Source organism: Calcarisporiella thermophila, assembly GCF_041956535.1.
Source record: "Calcarisporiella thermophila strain CBS 279.70 unplaced genomic scaffold VTP21scaffold_16, whole genome shotgun sequence".
NCBI lineage: Eukaryota > Fungi > Calcarisporiellomycota > Calcarisporiellomycetes > Calcarisporiellales > Calcarisporiellaceae > Calcarisporiella > Calcarisporiella thermophila.
The window spans coordinates 111,522-127,461 of NW_027192206.1; the positions used below are offsets into that span (position 1 = coordinate 111,522).

The 15,940-nt window shown below is 50.1% G+C and overlaps 8 protein-coding genes across 8 annotated transcripts; 4 read left to right on the forward strand and 4 right to left on the reverse strand.

Annotated features, from left to right (window-relative positions):
- Positions 1–36: 36 nt before the first annotated feature.
- Positions 37–2,001, forward strand: VTP21DRAFT_2953 (uncharacterized protein; the record flags this gene model as incomplete). Its single annotated transcript, XM_069393202.1, has 4 exons — positions 37–543; positions 623–811; positions 860–1,562; positions 1,664–2,001. 4 exons carry the CDS (start codon positions 37–39, stop codon positions 1,999–2,001), a joined length of 1,737 nt encoding a protein of 578 aa, XP_069249563.1.
- An 823-nt stretch (positions 2,002–2,824) lies between these two features.
- On the forward strand, positions 2,825–4,825 carry VTP21DRAFT_2954 (uncharacterized protein; the record flags this gene model as incomplete). The annotated part of the gene is made up of 4 exons (XM_069393203.1): positions 2,825–3,016; positions 3,078–3,280; positions 3,364–3,412; positions 3,491–4,825. 4 exons carry the CDS (start codon positions 2,825–2,827, stop codon positions 4,823–4,825), a joined length of 1,779 nt encoding a protein of 592 aa, XP_069249564.1.
- Positions 4,826–5,075: 250 nt separating this feature from the next.
- Positions 5,076–5,282, reverse strand: VTP21DRAFT_2955 (uncharacterized protein; the record flags this gene model as incomplete). Its single annotated transcript, XM_069393204.1, has 1 exon — positions 5,076–5,282. The coding sequence occupies one exon, from the start codon at positions 5,280–5,282 to the stop codon at positions 5,076–5,078; it is 207 nt and encodes a 68-aa protein (XP_069249565.1).
- Positions 5,283–5,395: 113 nt separating this feature from the next.
- VTP21DRAFT_2956 (uncharacterized protein) lies at positions 5,396–7,577 on the reverse strand (the record flags this gene model as incomplete). Its single annotated transcript, XM_069393205.1, has 5 exons — positions 5,396–6,214; positions 6,286–6,716; positions 6,807–7,087; positions 7,181–7,315; positions 7,393–7,577. 5 exons carry the CDS (start codon positions 7,575–7,577, stop codon positions 5,396–5,398), a joined length of 1,851 nt encoding a protein of 616 aa, XP_069249566.1.
- An 817-nt stretch (positions 7,578–8,394) lies between these two features.
- On the forward strand, positions 8,395–9,844 carry VTP21DRAFT_2957 (uncharacterized protein; the record flags this gene model as incomplete). The annotated part of the gene is made up of 2 exons (XM_069393206.1): positions 8,395–8,482; positions 8,571–9,844. 2 exons carry the CDS (start codon positions 8,395–8,397, stop codon positions 9,842–9,844), a joined length of 1,362 nt encoding a protein of 453 aa, XP_069249567.1.
- A 353-nt stretch (positions 9,845–10,197) lies between these two features.
- On the reverse strand, positions 10,198–11,816 carry VTP21DRAFT_2958 (uncharacterized protein; the record flags this gene model as incomplete). The annotated part of the gene is made up of 4 exons (XM_069393207.1): positions 10,198–10,804; positions 10,870–11,093; positions 11,155–11,328; positions 11,415–11,816. 4 exons carry the CDS (start codon positions 11,814–11,816, stop codon positions 10,198–10,200), a joined length of 1,407 nt encoding a protein of 468 aa, XP_069249568.1.
- A 277-nt stretch (positions 11,817–12,093) lies between these two features.
- VTP21DRAFT_2959 (uncharacterized protein) lies at positions 12,094–14,000 on the forward strand (the record flags this gene model as incomplete). The annotated part of the gene is made up of 2 exons (XM_069393208.1): positions 12,094–13,128; positions 13,209–14,000. 2 exons carry the CDS (start codon positions 12,094–12,096, stop codon positions 13,998–14,000), a joined length of 1,827 nt encoding a protein of 608 aa, XP_069249569.1.
- Positions 14,001–14,243: 243 nt separating this feature from the next.
- VTP21DRAFT_2960 (uncharacterized protein) lies at positions 14,244–15,477 on the reverse strand (the record flags this gene model as incomplete). The annotated part of the gene is made up of 2 exons (XM_069393210.1): positions 14,244–14,306; positions 14,383–15,477. The coding sequence occupies 2 exons, from the start codon at positions 15,475–15,477 to the stop codon at positions 14,244–14,246; spliced, it is 1,158 nt and encodes a 385-aa protein (XP_069249570.1).
- Positions 15,478–15,940: the final 463 nt, after the last annotated feature.

The following is a 15,940-nucleotide window of genomic DNA, read 5'->3' on the forward strand; positions in this document are numbered from 1 at the left end:
AAAGGCCCAAAACAGATATTGCCCGTCTAAGACGGGATGGACCGTATTGGGGCTGCTGATCATAATAAGAAAGCGAAAATCGCTTATTTCCCCCAAGCAGTCGCTTCGAGAGCAATGCAATTCCAATTTTGTCGTTACTTTAACAACTGGCTCCTATTTGGGTTGCTCGCCATCTCGCGTCTGCTTGCTACGCAGGCCCAGGCCAAGGTGGTCGAGTTTAACTTTACCATTTCTCGCACGGTGCTATACCCCGACTGTCGTAATACCTCGTTGGTGGTCGTCAATGGGATGTCCCCCGGCCCCCCCATTCACGTCAACCTCAACGACATCCTTATCGTCAATGTGCGAAATGAGATGCCCGATCCTGAGGATGCGGTGACGATGCATTGGCACGGCTTTCACCAGATCGGAACGCTTACATCCGATGGTGTCCCCGGCGTCACCCAGTATCCCATCGGCTTCAACAGCACCTATCGCTATGCATTCAAGTTCAGAGAAACACCCGGCACCTATTTTTATCACACCCACACGAAATTGCATATGGTAAGTGTCGTTAGCCAGGAGCGGAGTGGGAATCTCTAGAACGTGCGGCAGAGAAAACTGATCCCTTTGTAAATGATAGTATGGAGCGCATGGAGCACTAATCGTACATGAGCTAGGTTGGAACGGGCATCGTCCCGAGGATGGGCTTCAGTATGACGAGGAGAGAACCATCGTTCTCTCTGACTTTCTCAACGCGGATCTTAGTTCAGCAAATCGGAATGATTTGGCAAACTACGTCAACCGCTATGGCAATTTGGATGCAAACGGTGTGTTTATCAATGGCAGGACCCTAAACTGCACTAACCATCTCGGGTAGCCTCAATTACTCGAGGTCGAGCCACAAAAGACGTATCGCTTACGCCTGATTAACGCCGGAATCAGCGTCTACCAAGCATTCAAAATCGAAGGACAAGACCTGGAGTTGGTTGAGGCCGATGGCCATCTACTCAAGCCCCTAACCGTTCCTCAAGTTGAGCTTCATCTCGGCCAACGCTACTCGGCTTTGTTGCGCACCAATAAACGACCCGCCAGCTACCTCATTGGTACACGCACGGGGAATGAGACGGCCCAGGATGTTTGCGCGGCCATGTGGTTACAGTATCCATACGCACCGCCGCCCATTTTGCCCAAGAGTTTTGATGAAGTCAATAAAACGGTCTTCAACCTGATTCCCGAGGTCCAGATAAGCACAGGTTGGGTGGCTAGCCGATTACAAGCAAAGTTGAATGACAACTATCACCCCCCTCTGCCACACACGCGTGAGATCATTATCGATCTAAGAGGCAATAGTAATGCAAGCACTTTTTCTGACTTTTGGACCGTCAATGGAGTGCCCTTCCATTCTCCCAGTTTGCCCATGATCCTCAACGACACGATCATGAAACAACCGCCGTCCAAGTCCCTCCGCGAACTTGAGAACGGCTACGATCCGCAAACCAACACCTACCCGGTTCAGGAGGGCGAGGTGATCCAAGTAGTCCTGCAGAATCATGCCGTCGATGCGGGGGGTGTAGTTTTGTGTATGTAGCCCAATTTCTCCGCTCCCCCCCTCCCCCAACTTATGAGGGTGGCTGGTCTACATTTCCGATTTCACCTCTAACCTTTGTTTGCCTCTTGATAGCTCACCCGTGGCATTTGCATGGCCATGCCTTTTGGGATCTGGGGAGTGGACCGGGCGCCTACATTTCAAGCAATAGCACCAGTCTCCTCAACACAAAAGACCCCATCCTTCGCGATACGACGGTCATCTACTCGTATGTCAAGGATCAGAGCTCGATCCCCGGCGGTAAGCCGGTCGGATGGCGGGTACTTCGTTTTGTTGCCAATAATCCCGGGTTGTGGTTCTCGCATTGCCATATTGGACTTCATCACCTGGATGGCATGGCATTTGTCTTTGCAGAGAGAAGTAAAAACAACACCGTTCCGATGCTTCTCCATAGCACCAATACCCTTGGCTAGTCAGGCGCTGGCGAGCGTGGCCTTGAGCCTCATGAGGCCAGCAGCCATGCATCTAAGGAGCATGGATTAGACTAGTTGGCCTTTGAAATAGTCAATCCTTTGGCCTGTAAGGCATTTTAATAAATTCCACTGTATAGAGACACGAAGTTAGCTTGAGCATACAGGTTGGACACATGGACATCGACGCCATTTTGAAAAGCTTTGTTCATCCTCAAACTTGGAAAGCCGGATTCCTCTCGTCCCGGTGTTATTAGAATTTAGACCACAACGCGTAGTTTCCAATGCACCATCAATGGGCACAGCGCCATGGTGTATGGAGTGAACTATGGTGAAGGGGCTTGGTTGCAAACTCGGATTCCGGGGATAAAGAATGGCCATCTGAAAAAATGGACCTCTCTTTTCCAAACTGGCTCGAGGAGGTCGCACTGAAGATAAATTAAAGGATCTACCTACCTAGGGGAACCCGACTGACGACCACCGAGACTTGGAGAGGAGGAATCTCTTGCCGAAAATGGAGCAGAATACCAGGCTCCGATCATTTATCGTCTATCTTTTGTTTTTTCCCTCCTCTTGCATTGCATCGATGCCACGATACTGTATGTGTGTGAATTATTCGCGGCATTCGGAGGCCCATTTTTGGAGGAGTCTCGAGAGAAAGTAAGTGTTTGCAAGGGGGGGCGATGCGCGGAGCGATGGGCCATCCGGGCGATTGAGAATTAACGTGCATGGAAAAAACTAAAAAATAGAAAGGGAGTGCGATGCATGTTATTAATTTCATGGAGGATTTATTAATGAGTTGCTTGCGAAAAGGAGGCCAATCTCTATGCCTCTGCATCTGTGCACTTGCAAAATAAGGAAATTATGGGGAGGGGAGGCATTGCGTGGCGACTGCGCAGCCTTCGCCGCAGCGGACGGAGGGCGCAGGCTCGAGGGGGCGACGAGGGCGGCCGTTTGCGGAGGGGGCGAGGAGCTGCGCGGGGCTAGATCGCCAGGTCCCCAGGACTGGGATTTGTCGGTTTTTGGGCCAAGGTTTAATTTCAGAGGTTTCAAAACAATTTCATTTCCGAGGGCTCTAGAGCTTGTGCGGAGCTTGGACTGCACGCTCGAATAAGGAAGGAATCAGCTCTCCAAACTGCATGCTTGCACAGAGATTTGCCCAAAACATCGCCCCGCAAGAGCAAATATATACCTTCTCTGTTCTCCGGCTCTCAGCCTCGCCCCCTCTCTCCCTCCACCCCCACCCCAACCCGTCCCACACAGCTCTCCTTACAGCCCTTATGTAATCGGCCTCCCCTTCCATTCATTTCCTATTTCTCTGCATTCACCTGAAACACGGCCCTGCCCTACTCTTCATCCTTTCAGCAGCATCAACATGCTGGGAACAAGACGGTCCCCGACCCACCCCGCCCCGGTAACCAAACCCTCGACCCGGCATCCTCTGCGCCCTGCCCAATCGCTAACCTTTGCTCATCATTTGTCCTTTGTGTAGCCGCACTCCGACCGAGAGCTGGAAAAGAATCCCCTCAAGCGCTTGTTCAGATTCTCCAATCCGCCCAAATGGGATCCCTCTCGTCGCCCGGTGTCCGTGTACGACTATGCAACCCCAAAGCCCCCGGAGAGACCCCTCTCCACTACCTCTGCAAAGAGCATTACATCAAGCTGCTCTCGGAGCATTAGTAGTATTTCGGATCTCCCGCCCGCCCTGGCCGCCCGTCCCAAGAAGAAGGAGCTTCGGGACCGAAGGGCTCGCCCGCTCTCTTTACTGTTCGATTTCAGCGCTCGACGGTCGAACTCTCAGCCGCAACGGCAGCAATCCCTGGCAAAGAAGGTCAGCCTGGAGCACACTCTTGGGCCGGCTCCCAAGGTGCAAAAGGCATATCGAGTGGTGGAGGATGTGGATCATTACTATGAGTATTCTTCCGAGGAGGAGTATGAGAAGGAGGACGAGGGGTATGATGGGGAATGGGATGTCTACGACCGGATTTCCAACGCTAGCTCCTCGCTCGACTCTACCGTGGGGAGGGCCCAGAGTGATCCACGGCGGCAGCAGGACATGAGGGCTGGGCCCAAGGTCGAGAGGTGCCTGCCGGCCGTGGCCCCCCCGATCCCAGTGGAGGACGAGGAGACGGAAGACGACGGAATCTCGGTCACCTCCTCCTACGCATCGGCCTCGCTTGCCCCCCGACCCACCTCCATCAGCTCCTCTGGAAACACTTCCACCGCCACCTCCCACGAAATAGACCAGTCCTCCAGGATCCGCCAGCTGGAGCTCCAGCTCGAGCGGCTTACCCTCCAGAACGTCCGATTACAGCGAGCCAGCCGCTTGCTCAAAGTGGATGCGGAAGAGCAGGCCACCGAGGCGCGGAGGCTTGCCGAGGATGAAGCCCATCACCTGCGCTTACTGAACGTTCAGCTGCAACGTTCCAATCGGCTGATGATGCAGGAGCTTGACGAGATTGCCCAAGCTCGGCGCGACGCTGGGTTTGGGCCCGAGTATGAGTTTCTAGTGCAGCAGATGGCCTTCATGCACCGCCAGCTAGCGGGCCCGGATCCATCGCTGGCAAAGATGGATGGAGAAGAAGGCAAGCAGCAAAGAAGGCTCGAGGAGATCGAGCGCGAGAATGAGACCCTGCGCGAATCTCTTGCCCAGATGCGCGAGACCCTTCGCACTATCAAAGCATCCCACATGGACTTGGAGCGGAAATATCGCGCTGAGCTGACGGGATGCCGAGAGGGGATGCGCAAACGGCTGCCAACAAGAGAGGATGAAGAGGAGGAGGAAAAGCGGGAAGATGGGCAGCAGCGCATCGAGGTCGAGGCATGAAATGGAGTTGCAATAGGTTCAATCTTTTTTTGGTTTCTTTACTGATATATCTTTTCAAGTTTCTACTCTATTCCAATTTTTGTTTGTCTTTTGTTGTTTCTTCTCATTACTTTTATTTTCTTTGCTTATCCACACTTCACTCTCACTCAATTTGTAGCATTCGCAATAACTGTTAATAAGCTAAAATAGCCACGGCCGTAGTTTTAATGTAAAAAGGATTTCAAGGGTAGTTTGAATAAATTGCTTTCCCTTATTCTTTGCGGTCGGATGCGGGCTGCTTGGGTGGATGCTCTATATTAAATAAGCTTCTCAGCATTCGCCCCCCCTCCGTTGCATTAAAATAAAAAAAGGCAGTAATAAATAAAAATGCGGGATAGGGGAAATATGTACACATGATCTGAGTGAAAGAAGAGGGAACATATACGAAATAAAAAGAATAAATAAGGATAAGGGTCATCTATAGTCGAAAACGGCTCTCGTGTCCAGTATAAATAAGAGCCAAACCTACTTAACTATGAAAAAATAAACTTGAAGAAACAGCATGGGTCCCGAAAAGAGTCTCTAATGCCATCAGATGCTGGAGAGATCATTTTTATCGCCCTTTTCCTTCTCCGCTTCCTCTTGCTCGATCACCTCCTCCCTGTCTCCCGAGGAAGTGTCTTGACTTGTTTGGCCACCCACACTATCCATATTCCCCTCGGTTGCAACCACTATCTCGTCGAGTCCCTCTTCGGCTTTCTCCTCCTCCTGCTCTCCAGACTTCGTCTCCTTCCCGGCAGCCGGCCGCTTCAACTTGTGCGCGAGAACGAACCACGTCGCCAGGAAACTCATACATGCAATTGGCGTCAACACCCGCCAAATCATATGAATCCCCTGCACATAACATTCAATGGCCATGTCCCGCTGTTGGTCGGTCAAACGGCCCGGCTCATGAAGCACTTCGATCGACTGGCTGGCCAGCTTGGCTACGTCGGGAGGCAACACCGCCGGAAGACAACCCGACAGATGCGTGTTCAAAATCATGGCGCACACCGCAACTCCGATCACGCCCCCGAATACACGCGAGTAGTTACCAAGACTCGTTGAGACGGCAAGATCACGGAACGGCACGGCGCTCTGAATGGCAATCACGGCGGTGGTGAAGATGTTTCCGGCGCCGAGCCCGGCTACGACCGGGATCCCGTACAAGGCGGCCTCGCTAGAATGGGCGTCTAGTAAAAGGAAGATCCCCACTCCCACCGAGATTAGGGCCGTGCCCAAGCGAAGGAACCAACGGTAGCTCTGCGTGTAGGAAATCAAAAAGCCAATGACGGTGCCAACCGCACAAATGGCCATCTGCATAGGGATCATACGAACCCCCGACATCGTCGCACTATCGCCCCTGACACTCTACAGTAATAGAATATCCGTGGTGAGCGTCTCCATCAAAAAGTCTTGCTGCAAACAAAGTAGATCCCAACCTGGTAATACATGGGCAAGTAGTAGACCAGCGAGAAGAACGTGAGACCAAAGAAGAAATTCGAGATGTACACGCTAAGCACGGTTCGAACCCGGAACAGATGGGGAGGGAAGATTGGCTCGGGGACCACCTTGATTTCCACCCACACCAACACCGCGAAGAACACCACTGCAATCACGAGGGGGGCGATGACTTCCGCCGTCCCCCATCCCGTCTCGGACCCCGCGAGAGTCAGGGCTACCAGCAAACAAGAGGAGGCAACCACCACCAGAATAGTGCCGATGAAATCAACTCGCTTGATCTTGCTGCGGAAAGAACCGCGGGGGGCAGGCATCCGGAGGTATATGAAGATGATCAGAAATGCCACCGCGCCGAATGGAAGATTGATGTAGAAAGTCCACCGCCACGACACTTTGTCGGTCAACGCTCCACCTGAAAATAGAATCCAGCCGGTTAGTCCCTTTTTATTTTCCTAGCTCCCATTCCTCCCTCCTTGATCTATATCGAATGAAAAAGGGTTACCTAGCAATGGTCCGGCCACCGAGGAAATCGCAAAGACGGAGTTGATGAATCCTTGGTATTTACCCCGTTTATGCAGAGGCGTAATCTCGCTGATGGCAATCATCACCATCGAAAACACCCCAGAACCTCCAATTCCTTGGAGCGCGCGGAAAGCTATCAACATGGCCATATTTTGGGCGACCCCACAGAGGGCGGAGGTGATGAGGAAGAACACCACGCTCACGAGCAGCACAATTTTGCTACCGAAGATATTGGCGAACTTTCCAAAGAGCGGCTGGAAGCTATGTGATCATAGGGGTCTCGGTTAGTATTCATGAAGTAAGTGTGGGAAAGAAACAGAGGGAAGGCGCCAATGGATTAGAATGAAACCCCACCTGTTGAAACAGAGGATGTAAGAGGTCGCAATCCAGGATACAAGCTCGAGCTGGTGGAATTCCGAGGCTATCTTGGGCATGGCTGTGGACACAATGGTTGTATCCATTGCAGCGAGGAAAAGAGCAACACAGCATCTAATTTGGAATCAATCAGCCCATGTTCGGTTGGAATGACATCGAAAGGGAGGTCGATGGCCCACCCCATGACTTACCCGACGATACTGATAATCAGCTGCCGGAATGGAAGTTCCGGGATCTCATCGGCTTCATGTTCAGCCTTTTTCTTGCTGCTCTTTTCCAGGTCGACGTCTGTCACTGCGGTTTCCGTAACGGAGACGGGTGTGGTATATCCGCTTTCTGAGCGCGCTGCCTCACTCGGCCTTGTATTGGAGCCCATGAGAATGGAGGGGTGTGAATGGGAATGAACGGCGCATTCGCCGAGTGAGAAAAATAATTTATAGTTTTAAAAAATGAGTTGGAAAAAGGTTTTTGCGTACACAAAACTGTCAAAATAAACTCTTAAGTTAGATGCCCACGTTTCGTTTTTGAATAATTCCAAGTCACAAGTGATTATCGGTGCCCCTAACCCCCAGGCGTTCCATCGTCCAATATGGTCCTATCTAGAGGGAAATAGAAATCCCATACTGAGGGTATACTGCACCAGGGCCGTCAAAACAAGGCTAAACATTTTTTAATCCCTTCCTACCATGAATCATACTATATCCGCACCTCTTGTACACTATTAGTGCATTTTCTCCGTCGCAACTTCAATTAAATCCAAACAAAAACATAGGTGCAAACGATGGCTTTGTTTTTTACCGGATAATTGTTAATATTTACCGTAAAAAATGGTTTTGGTAATCGAAACAGAAATTTGAACTCTAATTATTTGTTATGTTTTTTACAGCAAGCAGTGTGGGAAAGCAACCGTCCCACTCCTTTGTTCGAGACATTTTTCAAGAGACGAGAAGAGAGAGCAGCACCATAGCCATATTGGCACACTCCCTGCTCGCTTTCTGTAGAGTCAAACTTGCTTTACACAGTTCTCAACAAGCCTCGAATTTTCCCTTTTATATGTTGTGTATCGTCTAACCATCTTGACTCATCCTCCTTGGGCTTATGCAGAGGCATGGCTTTTAAGTCGTCCCCCCCCATAAAAAATACAGGGGGTAAGGTGCTCAGCTCCTAAATAATTTTCTCAGGTTAGAGCCACCATGTTGCGGTATAATAGCCCGCTCTTTCAAGTGATTTTGTTGGGTCTGGTGTGCTGGGCTTGCCCGGGGATGTTCAACGCTCTACAAGGTATCCAAGATGGGGAGCCCTCTGAAATATATATGAGATAAAAAAAAGAAAACCCCATTGTGCTATCGATGAAAATTCACTTGAATAGGGATGGGCGGAGGCGGCCAAGTGGACCATACCGTTGTCGACAAGGCCAACACGGCGGTCTATGCCTGTTTTGCCATCGTCGGGTTTGCTTCAGGCGGCATCTGCAACCTTCTGGGGCCGAAGCTGACTCTGTTTATTGGCACTCTTGGATTCGTGCTCTACGGCGGATCGCTTCTCACCTACAACCTTCGAGGCACCAGCGCCTTTGTGATTGCTTCAGGAGCAATCCTTGGGGTGTGCGCGGGGCTGCTCTGGACGGCTCAGGGAGTCATCATGCTAAGCTATCCCGACGCAAAGTCCAAGGGCCGCTATATATCCTTGTTTTGGAGCATCTTCAACATCGGCGGGGTGGTGGGGGGGCTGATCCCGCTCTTCATCAACCTCAACCACACCACGGCCGAATCGATCAGCAACGAGACCTACATCGCCTTTATTGTTCTGATGGCCCTTGGGGCTGTCCTCTGCTTGACACTGCTTCCTCCACATAAGGTTGTGCGCGATGACGACTCACCCGTTGGTGACACGAGGCTCCCAGATTGGCGGCGCGAGCTTATTGCAACCTTAAAGCTTGTGTTGAACAAGCGGCTGCTCGTGCTTGTGCCCCTCTGTTTTTCGTCCAACTTCTACTACACCTATCACTTCAACGCGGTCAACGGCTTCTACTTCAACGTACGGACTCGCGCCCTCAATATCGTCATCTATTGGACCATGGAGATCATCACCGCGTCCCTGTTTGGCCTCGTGTTGGACGCGAAGCAATTCAGCCGGCGGACGCGTGGGCTCCTGGGGCTCTTGACCATTTGCGTCGCAATGCTTCCCACGTGGGCCGGAGCCGTCGTCTTCCAGCAGACCTATGACCGTACGCTCGAAAAACCCGCCGTCGATTGGACCGATCCGCGTTTTGCTGGAGCATTCGTCCTCTATGCCCTCTTCGGGCTGAACGATGCGCTCTGGCAGGTTTTTGCCTACTGGCTGCTCGGGGGTCTTTCGGATGATCCACAGGAGCTATCCCGTTATACCGGTTTCTACAAGAGTATCCAGAGCGCCGGCGCAGCTATAGCTTGGGCCATTGATGGAGCGGGCGTCTCTTATCGCGTGCAGGTGATTGTAAACTTTGCTTTGATACTTGCTGCACTTCCAGGCATGATCATGGTCATCTGTACCACGCCGGCCCAAAACACCTCAGCCGCCGAGCCCAGTGAAAAATGCTCGGTGGAACCCCCTCGAGTCATGAATATCACGCAACATATATCCAATGGAACTGAAAGCTCGTAATGTCTGCAATGACGGTATATCAAGAGTTTTCTAGTTTGCACCCAGTTATCATTCCTCTTCTTTTTTTCACAATCACTTTCAAATTAATATTAGTTCAATTCATTTCTCTCCAACTAGAGTGGGTTGTATCGCCGAATGGAAAATCGGCCGTGTCTTTCGTCTCATTATTTCTCATGGGAAAAAAACTCAGGAAAACAGAATGGAAAACAATCTATTAAAGAGGAAAAAAAAACAAATAAACATAAAGTCAAACAAAACAATATGATCGGACGTACATCAAATTCAAACAGATTAAAAACAAAAAGAAAATCCAAACTGACGTTCTTCAGAATCCATTATTTTTGGTTCTATTTTCACAGCTTACGAGCCAGCACGATCGAATGCTGCGCTCCTGCTGACACTCGGATGACTTTGTATCCCTCTAGGCGCTTGCCGACAATCTTCTGCGGCGTGATTTCGTCCTCCTCTTTCCCCGTTCCCAATGCCCCATTTTCACCAAAGCCCCACGAATACACCTCGCCTTCTCGGGTAAGGGCCAGTGAATGGTGCGTTCCAACGGCAATGGCATCACACGGTGGCAGTCCAGGGATTCGTGTTGGAGATGAGACAGCTTGTTTGCTTGAGCCCTCCGTGTCGTTCTCGTTGAGCTTCTGCAGCAGCTCAGTGGGAAGTCCCAGCTGCGAAGAGTCGCCGCGTCCAAAAGAGTACACCTCACCGTTGTCCAAAAGCACAACCGAGTGATGCTCACCGCCAGCCGCTTGCTTCACAACTTTACCCTCCAGCTCCCCCTTGATCTCGGTCGGATTCATCACAGCGCCTTCGGGCACCCCATCACGCTCTTCTGTCAACCCACACTGGTAAAAGTTGTTTAGTCCCCACACTAGAAGACGTCCCTCCTTCGTCACTGCAAATGAGTGATATGAACCCGATCCAATGTGAATAATGTCACGAAGCGGAAGTCTACTCACAGCATAGTGTTAGTGTACCTGATGGGTGACCCAATCACGAGCAAATAATAATAATACTTTTGCGGTGACAAATATTCTTTAATACGCCTCTCTGAAATACGGTGTCCAAACTGATTCAACTGACCATTACCCCATCCGTAGACATGGCCAGATGCGGTCAAGGCCAGTGCATGCTCCAATCCTGCTGTCACATCCACTATTTTATCCAATCCTTTAAGGAGCGTTGGCCGTTTGGCAATTTTTATATCTTTGTTGAAGCCTATATCTTTCCCTTCGCTATCCTATAGTCGAGCAGAGGGTTAACGAACGAGAAGAGCAATCTTTGACAGGGTCAATATATACCCGGAATATACCCCATGCATACACCTTGCCATCGTCTGTAAGGGCTATCGATAGATTGTCCGCAGCAGCAATCTTGACGATCTTAACACCGTCGAGCCCTTCAACCGGGTCAGGAAGAAATTCGTCGCCATCGCGACCCAACACACATTTGTCATTGCAACCCCATGAGATAATCTATCGAGAAAAAAAAAATAAAAACAATTTAGCAAAGAATAGTCAGATTATGCCAAAAAATAGTCTCAATTTGCTATGTTAAACACCTTGCCATCTTTAGTCAATACTAAACTGTGTAATCCTCCAGCCACAATGTCCACTCCTGTCACATCCTTCACGGGGAATGCCGCCTTCACTTCAAGGCGCTCGTCTCCTAACCCAAGTTGGCCGCAATCACCATTCCCGAACACAAAAATGGTCCCTTCATCAGCGGGGAGTTTGGGAGAAGGGTTGAGGGCTGGCTTGGCGGCGGGGGGTGCGGCAACGCGCGCACGTTTAGCTTTGGGAGGCGCGGCGGCGTCATTGTTATTGACGCGTTTTCGTCCATCGACGCGAGCAATCTTTTCACTCCGATCAGTAGCCGTTGTTTTCTTGGTGACTTTTGGGCCGGACGATTTTTTTTGGATAGAGGCAGGTGCGGGACCGTTGGATTTTTTCTTTGCTGCCATATTTAAATCAAAACTAGATGGATCGAAAACAGGAGAGGGAAGTGATACGAAGCAAGATCAAGGCAAAATGAAGTGGGCTCGACTGAGAAACCGAGGTGGCATCAATATTCGTGACTGTGATTCGTAATTCGAGGTACTTCTTGTAAAATGGTTTCCTATAGTATATTGGAGTAGCGGTCAGAGAGACAGTCATTAAAGTTGTGCGTATACCACCAGGCCGACACGAGGTTTGAAGCCAACATTACTAGTCTGGGCATTCACTTCAAGATCACACCCGATGATGAGTCGTTGCCCCACCATGCTCCGCCGCTTGTCCGATCTCCCACTTCATCCTCCACGATTCCCGAGCTCTCTCCCCATTGATCCCGCCACTCCAGACCCACACAATTTACCACCCCAAGAAACCCTTCATCAGAACCGTGCCGTACCCGGTTGCGCAAGCTATGTTCACCCGACACCCCAGCCCTCTCCCGAACTCATCGCCGTCTCACCTGCTGCGGTCCAGCTACTTGAACTTGACCCAGCGGAAGTCGAGAAAAGAGAGTTCCTGGAGATAGTGGCCGGGAACAGAGTATTAGAGGGGACCACCCCATGGGCGCAGAACTATGGTGGCCATCAGTTTGGCGTCTGGGCGGGTCAGTTAGGAGATGGCCGTGCCATTTCTTTATTCGAGACCAAGACTTCCAGTGGCGAAATCTATGAGCTTCAGCTGAAAGGGGCTGGAAAAACCCCTTACTCCCGCTGGTTCACGGATGGATGGGCGGTCCTACGCTCCTCTATCAGAGAGTTTCTTGGCTCGGAATACCTTGCGGCACTGAAAGTTCCGACGACTCGTGCCCTGTCGTTGGTGAAAACTTCTCGGGTAGTGAAGCGCGAAAGAAATGAGCCCGGCGCTGTCGTTTGTCGGATTGGACCATCGTTCGTTCGATTTGGCACCTTTGAAATATTCCATCAACGAGGCGACCGAGACACCCTTCGTCAACTCGCAGAATTCACATGCCGTGAGCTCTTTTCCATTTCCGAGCATGAGAAGCAACAGCAACACGATACAATCGTCCCCGCGGCCGACCAAGAGACAGGAAAGCCTGTAGCAGATAGCAAGGAGGGGAACGGCAATAGATTTTGGCAAATGTTCCGAGAAAGTGCCTACCGCACCGCCCGAATGGTCGCCCGATGGCAGGCTACCGGATTTTGCCATGGCGTACTCAACACAGATAATATGCATGTCCTGGGGGTTACGCTCGATTACGGGCCATTTGCGTTTATGGAGGCTTTTGATCCCAAATTCATTTGCAATCATTCCGACGACGGGGTAGATTTCGTGTGCGACTCTGCTCAACTGCCAATTCCATTGATTAACCTCCATTGCCTCTTGCTTTCTACTCGTTTTAGGGAAGATATTCGTACGAGGCTCAGCCCCAGATCTGCGCATGGAATCTGTTCAAGTTTGGCACAACCTTAGCAGAGCTGATTGGTGCTGGAAATATGGTTGATTCCCCCTCGCAGCCCTCCGATGAGCAACTCAAAATCTACCGAGAAAAAGGAAAGAGCTCTGTTGTCCAATTTTTGAACGACGAATTTGGAAACGCATTTCTTCGGGAATACACAACCTTCATGCGAGAGAAGCTGGGTTTCAGCGAGCAACTGGAAGATGATTTGTCCAGAGTGATTGAGCCGTTGCTCTCGGTCTTATATCGTCACGATCTCGACTACCACCGTTTTTTCCGCTCACTCTCCTCTTTCGATGCAACTGGGGAAGAGGACATCCCGCAAGACGGAGAGGTTGTCACGAGGTTGATCGGAGGGTGTTCTCCGACAGGATTCGGGTTCGAGGACCAACGCGTCCAATCCCAGAAAGACTCAGTCTTACGTCGCGACGTGGCCAACTGGCTCGAGCTTTATCGAGCCCGTCTGCAAGTCGAAGGTCAGTTTGCGGCTCGTGAGCAGAAGGGGCTTCGTGCCAGTGGGATGAACAAAGCCAATCCCAGCTTTGTTCTGCGAAACTGGGTCGCCCAGGAGGTCATTGACGCAGCAGAGCAAGGTGATTACGCGCCGTTGAAGGTGTGTCTTGAAATGTGCCTTGAGCCTTTCAAGGAGCCTGATGAATACCCGGATGGTGGAAGGCGATTTTTGGAGAAGACACCCCGGTGGGGGCAGGGTCTTATTTGTTCTTGTAGTTCATGAACTTGTATTTATTTTTCAGTTGATAAACTTAGTAAAATTATATATATAGCGGTGCAATGGAAGGTATTAAATGCACATTATATTTAAAGATAAGCAAAAAAAACCCGAGAAAGAAGATATAAACACGAAAGATAAATTAAACAACAATATAAGTAAATCGGGTATCTAAGAGGGGTGAAATTAAAAAGATCATTTCATATCATTGGCAAACCAGCAGAAAGACAAGAAGAAAAAAAAGTTCATCTATTCATAGAGATCTTCATCTATGCTTTCCTTCACTTGATAGAAAATGCTCATTCCCTTCATCTATGGAAAAATCAGCCAATTAATAAAAAGAAAAGAAACAAAAATAAGACAGAAACGTTCTTGCTATTGCACTTACCACATGATCTGATACATGGCAGTGGAACATCCACTCGCCGAGATTGTCTGGAATCATATCCACGGTGCGGAAGGACGCGGGGAACACGTCGACTACATCCATGCGATGACCTGCCATCGAGACGGAGGAGCCGTGCCAATGCGCCGTATGCATGTCAAAAGTGCTACCTAACGAGAAGACATACCACCGCACGCGGCTATTCATATGCAGCGGAAGTTCGTCTAAGTTGTTGAACATGAACCCATTAATGTTCTCCATGAAATTCGACGCGCGGAACTCGGGGTTGGAAATGTCGACGCCCTTGGGGTCGGTGGTATATTTGGCAATGTTGTCGGCCAGATAGGGAGAGCGATTTTCGTCGGTCACTAGAAGAGCTGTGACCACCTCCTGGTCAATGAATCCAGACGGGAGCCCGTCCGCATCCAACATACCACGCCGGTAGATGATGATCGGCCCGAGCAAGCCCGCGAAAATGTCCGCCGGATCCTCCACATGTGAATGGTATGCGTGCAGCATCGAGCTGGCATCCTCCGTCCCAGGCCCGCTACGCTCCGGCACATCCCACACATATATGTGAGTTTCTCCCGGCGGAACGCGAGCACCCTTCTGATTCAGCGTGTTAGAATAGTATGCACCCTCCGACATGGGAGAGTACTTCACACCGTGCGGATGAATAGAATAGTGGCGTGATGCCATATTTTTGAAATGGATTCTTATTTTGTCTCCGACCTCTGCTCGCACAATGGGACCAAGTAGGCCCAGGTGATGTTCGTGAGGAGCCCGTGTTGCAAAGGTCGGATCGGTATACGCACGGTACACCGCCTTCTTGTAACGACTGCCGATGCGCTGTGGACCAGAGATAGTGAATGTGCGAGCAACAGTATCATTCAGTTCTCCACCGTGAAATCGATCATAACGCATCGGTGTATAATCCCACTCGATTTCCTCAGCCGCAATGTAGTAATCGCGCACGAGCCCTGAGAGCGGATAGCCAGCACCTCCAGAACCATCACCTTTGGCAAGCTCAGAGACGGACTGGCGCTTGCTGAGAACTGGACTAGGATCCTTGAGATGCAGAGGCCTGCAGAATGCCATCGTGGAAAAGAGTGCTGTCAGAGCACAACTTAGATATATTCGCATTCTGAATTCCAGAGATAGTAACTCAATATACTACAATTGAAGAAAGGTGAAAAGAGAGGAGAGACGCGGAATGAGTAATCAGTAAAACAAAGGATGCTTTGATCTGATGCAACCTAAATACAGAACTCTTAAGATGAACCGTTTAGTCCACTTGTTAACCTCTTCTATAATAATCTGAAACCTTTCGAAGCACAAACATTGGGCTCCACTTAGCCACTTTTCTCCTAAGTCGGATCTTAAATTTTAGACATGGCTGATGAAGCAAATTTACAAATGGGAGAATCTACAAAGAAACAGACAGGATCGTTAAAATTATGAAGTTTAATTGTTAAGACTATTTAGTTATAAATCTTGGGTATTATAGCAGACTTTTGAGAGCTAATAATACTGCGATTGCTCATCTTAGTGTACTCATTCT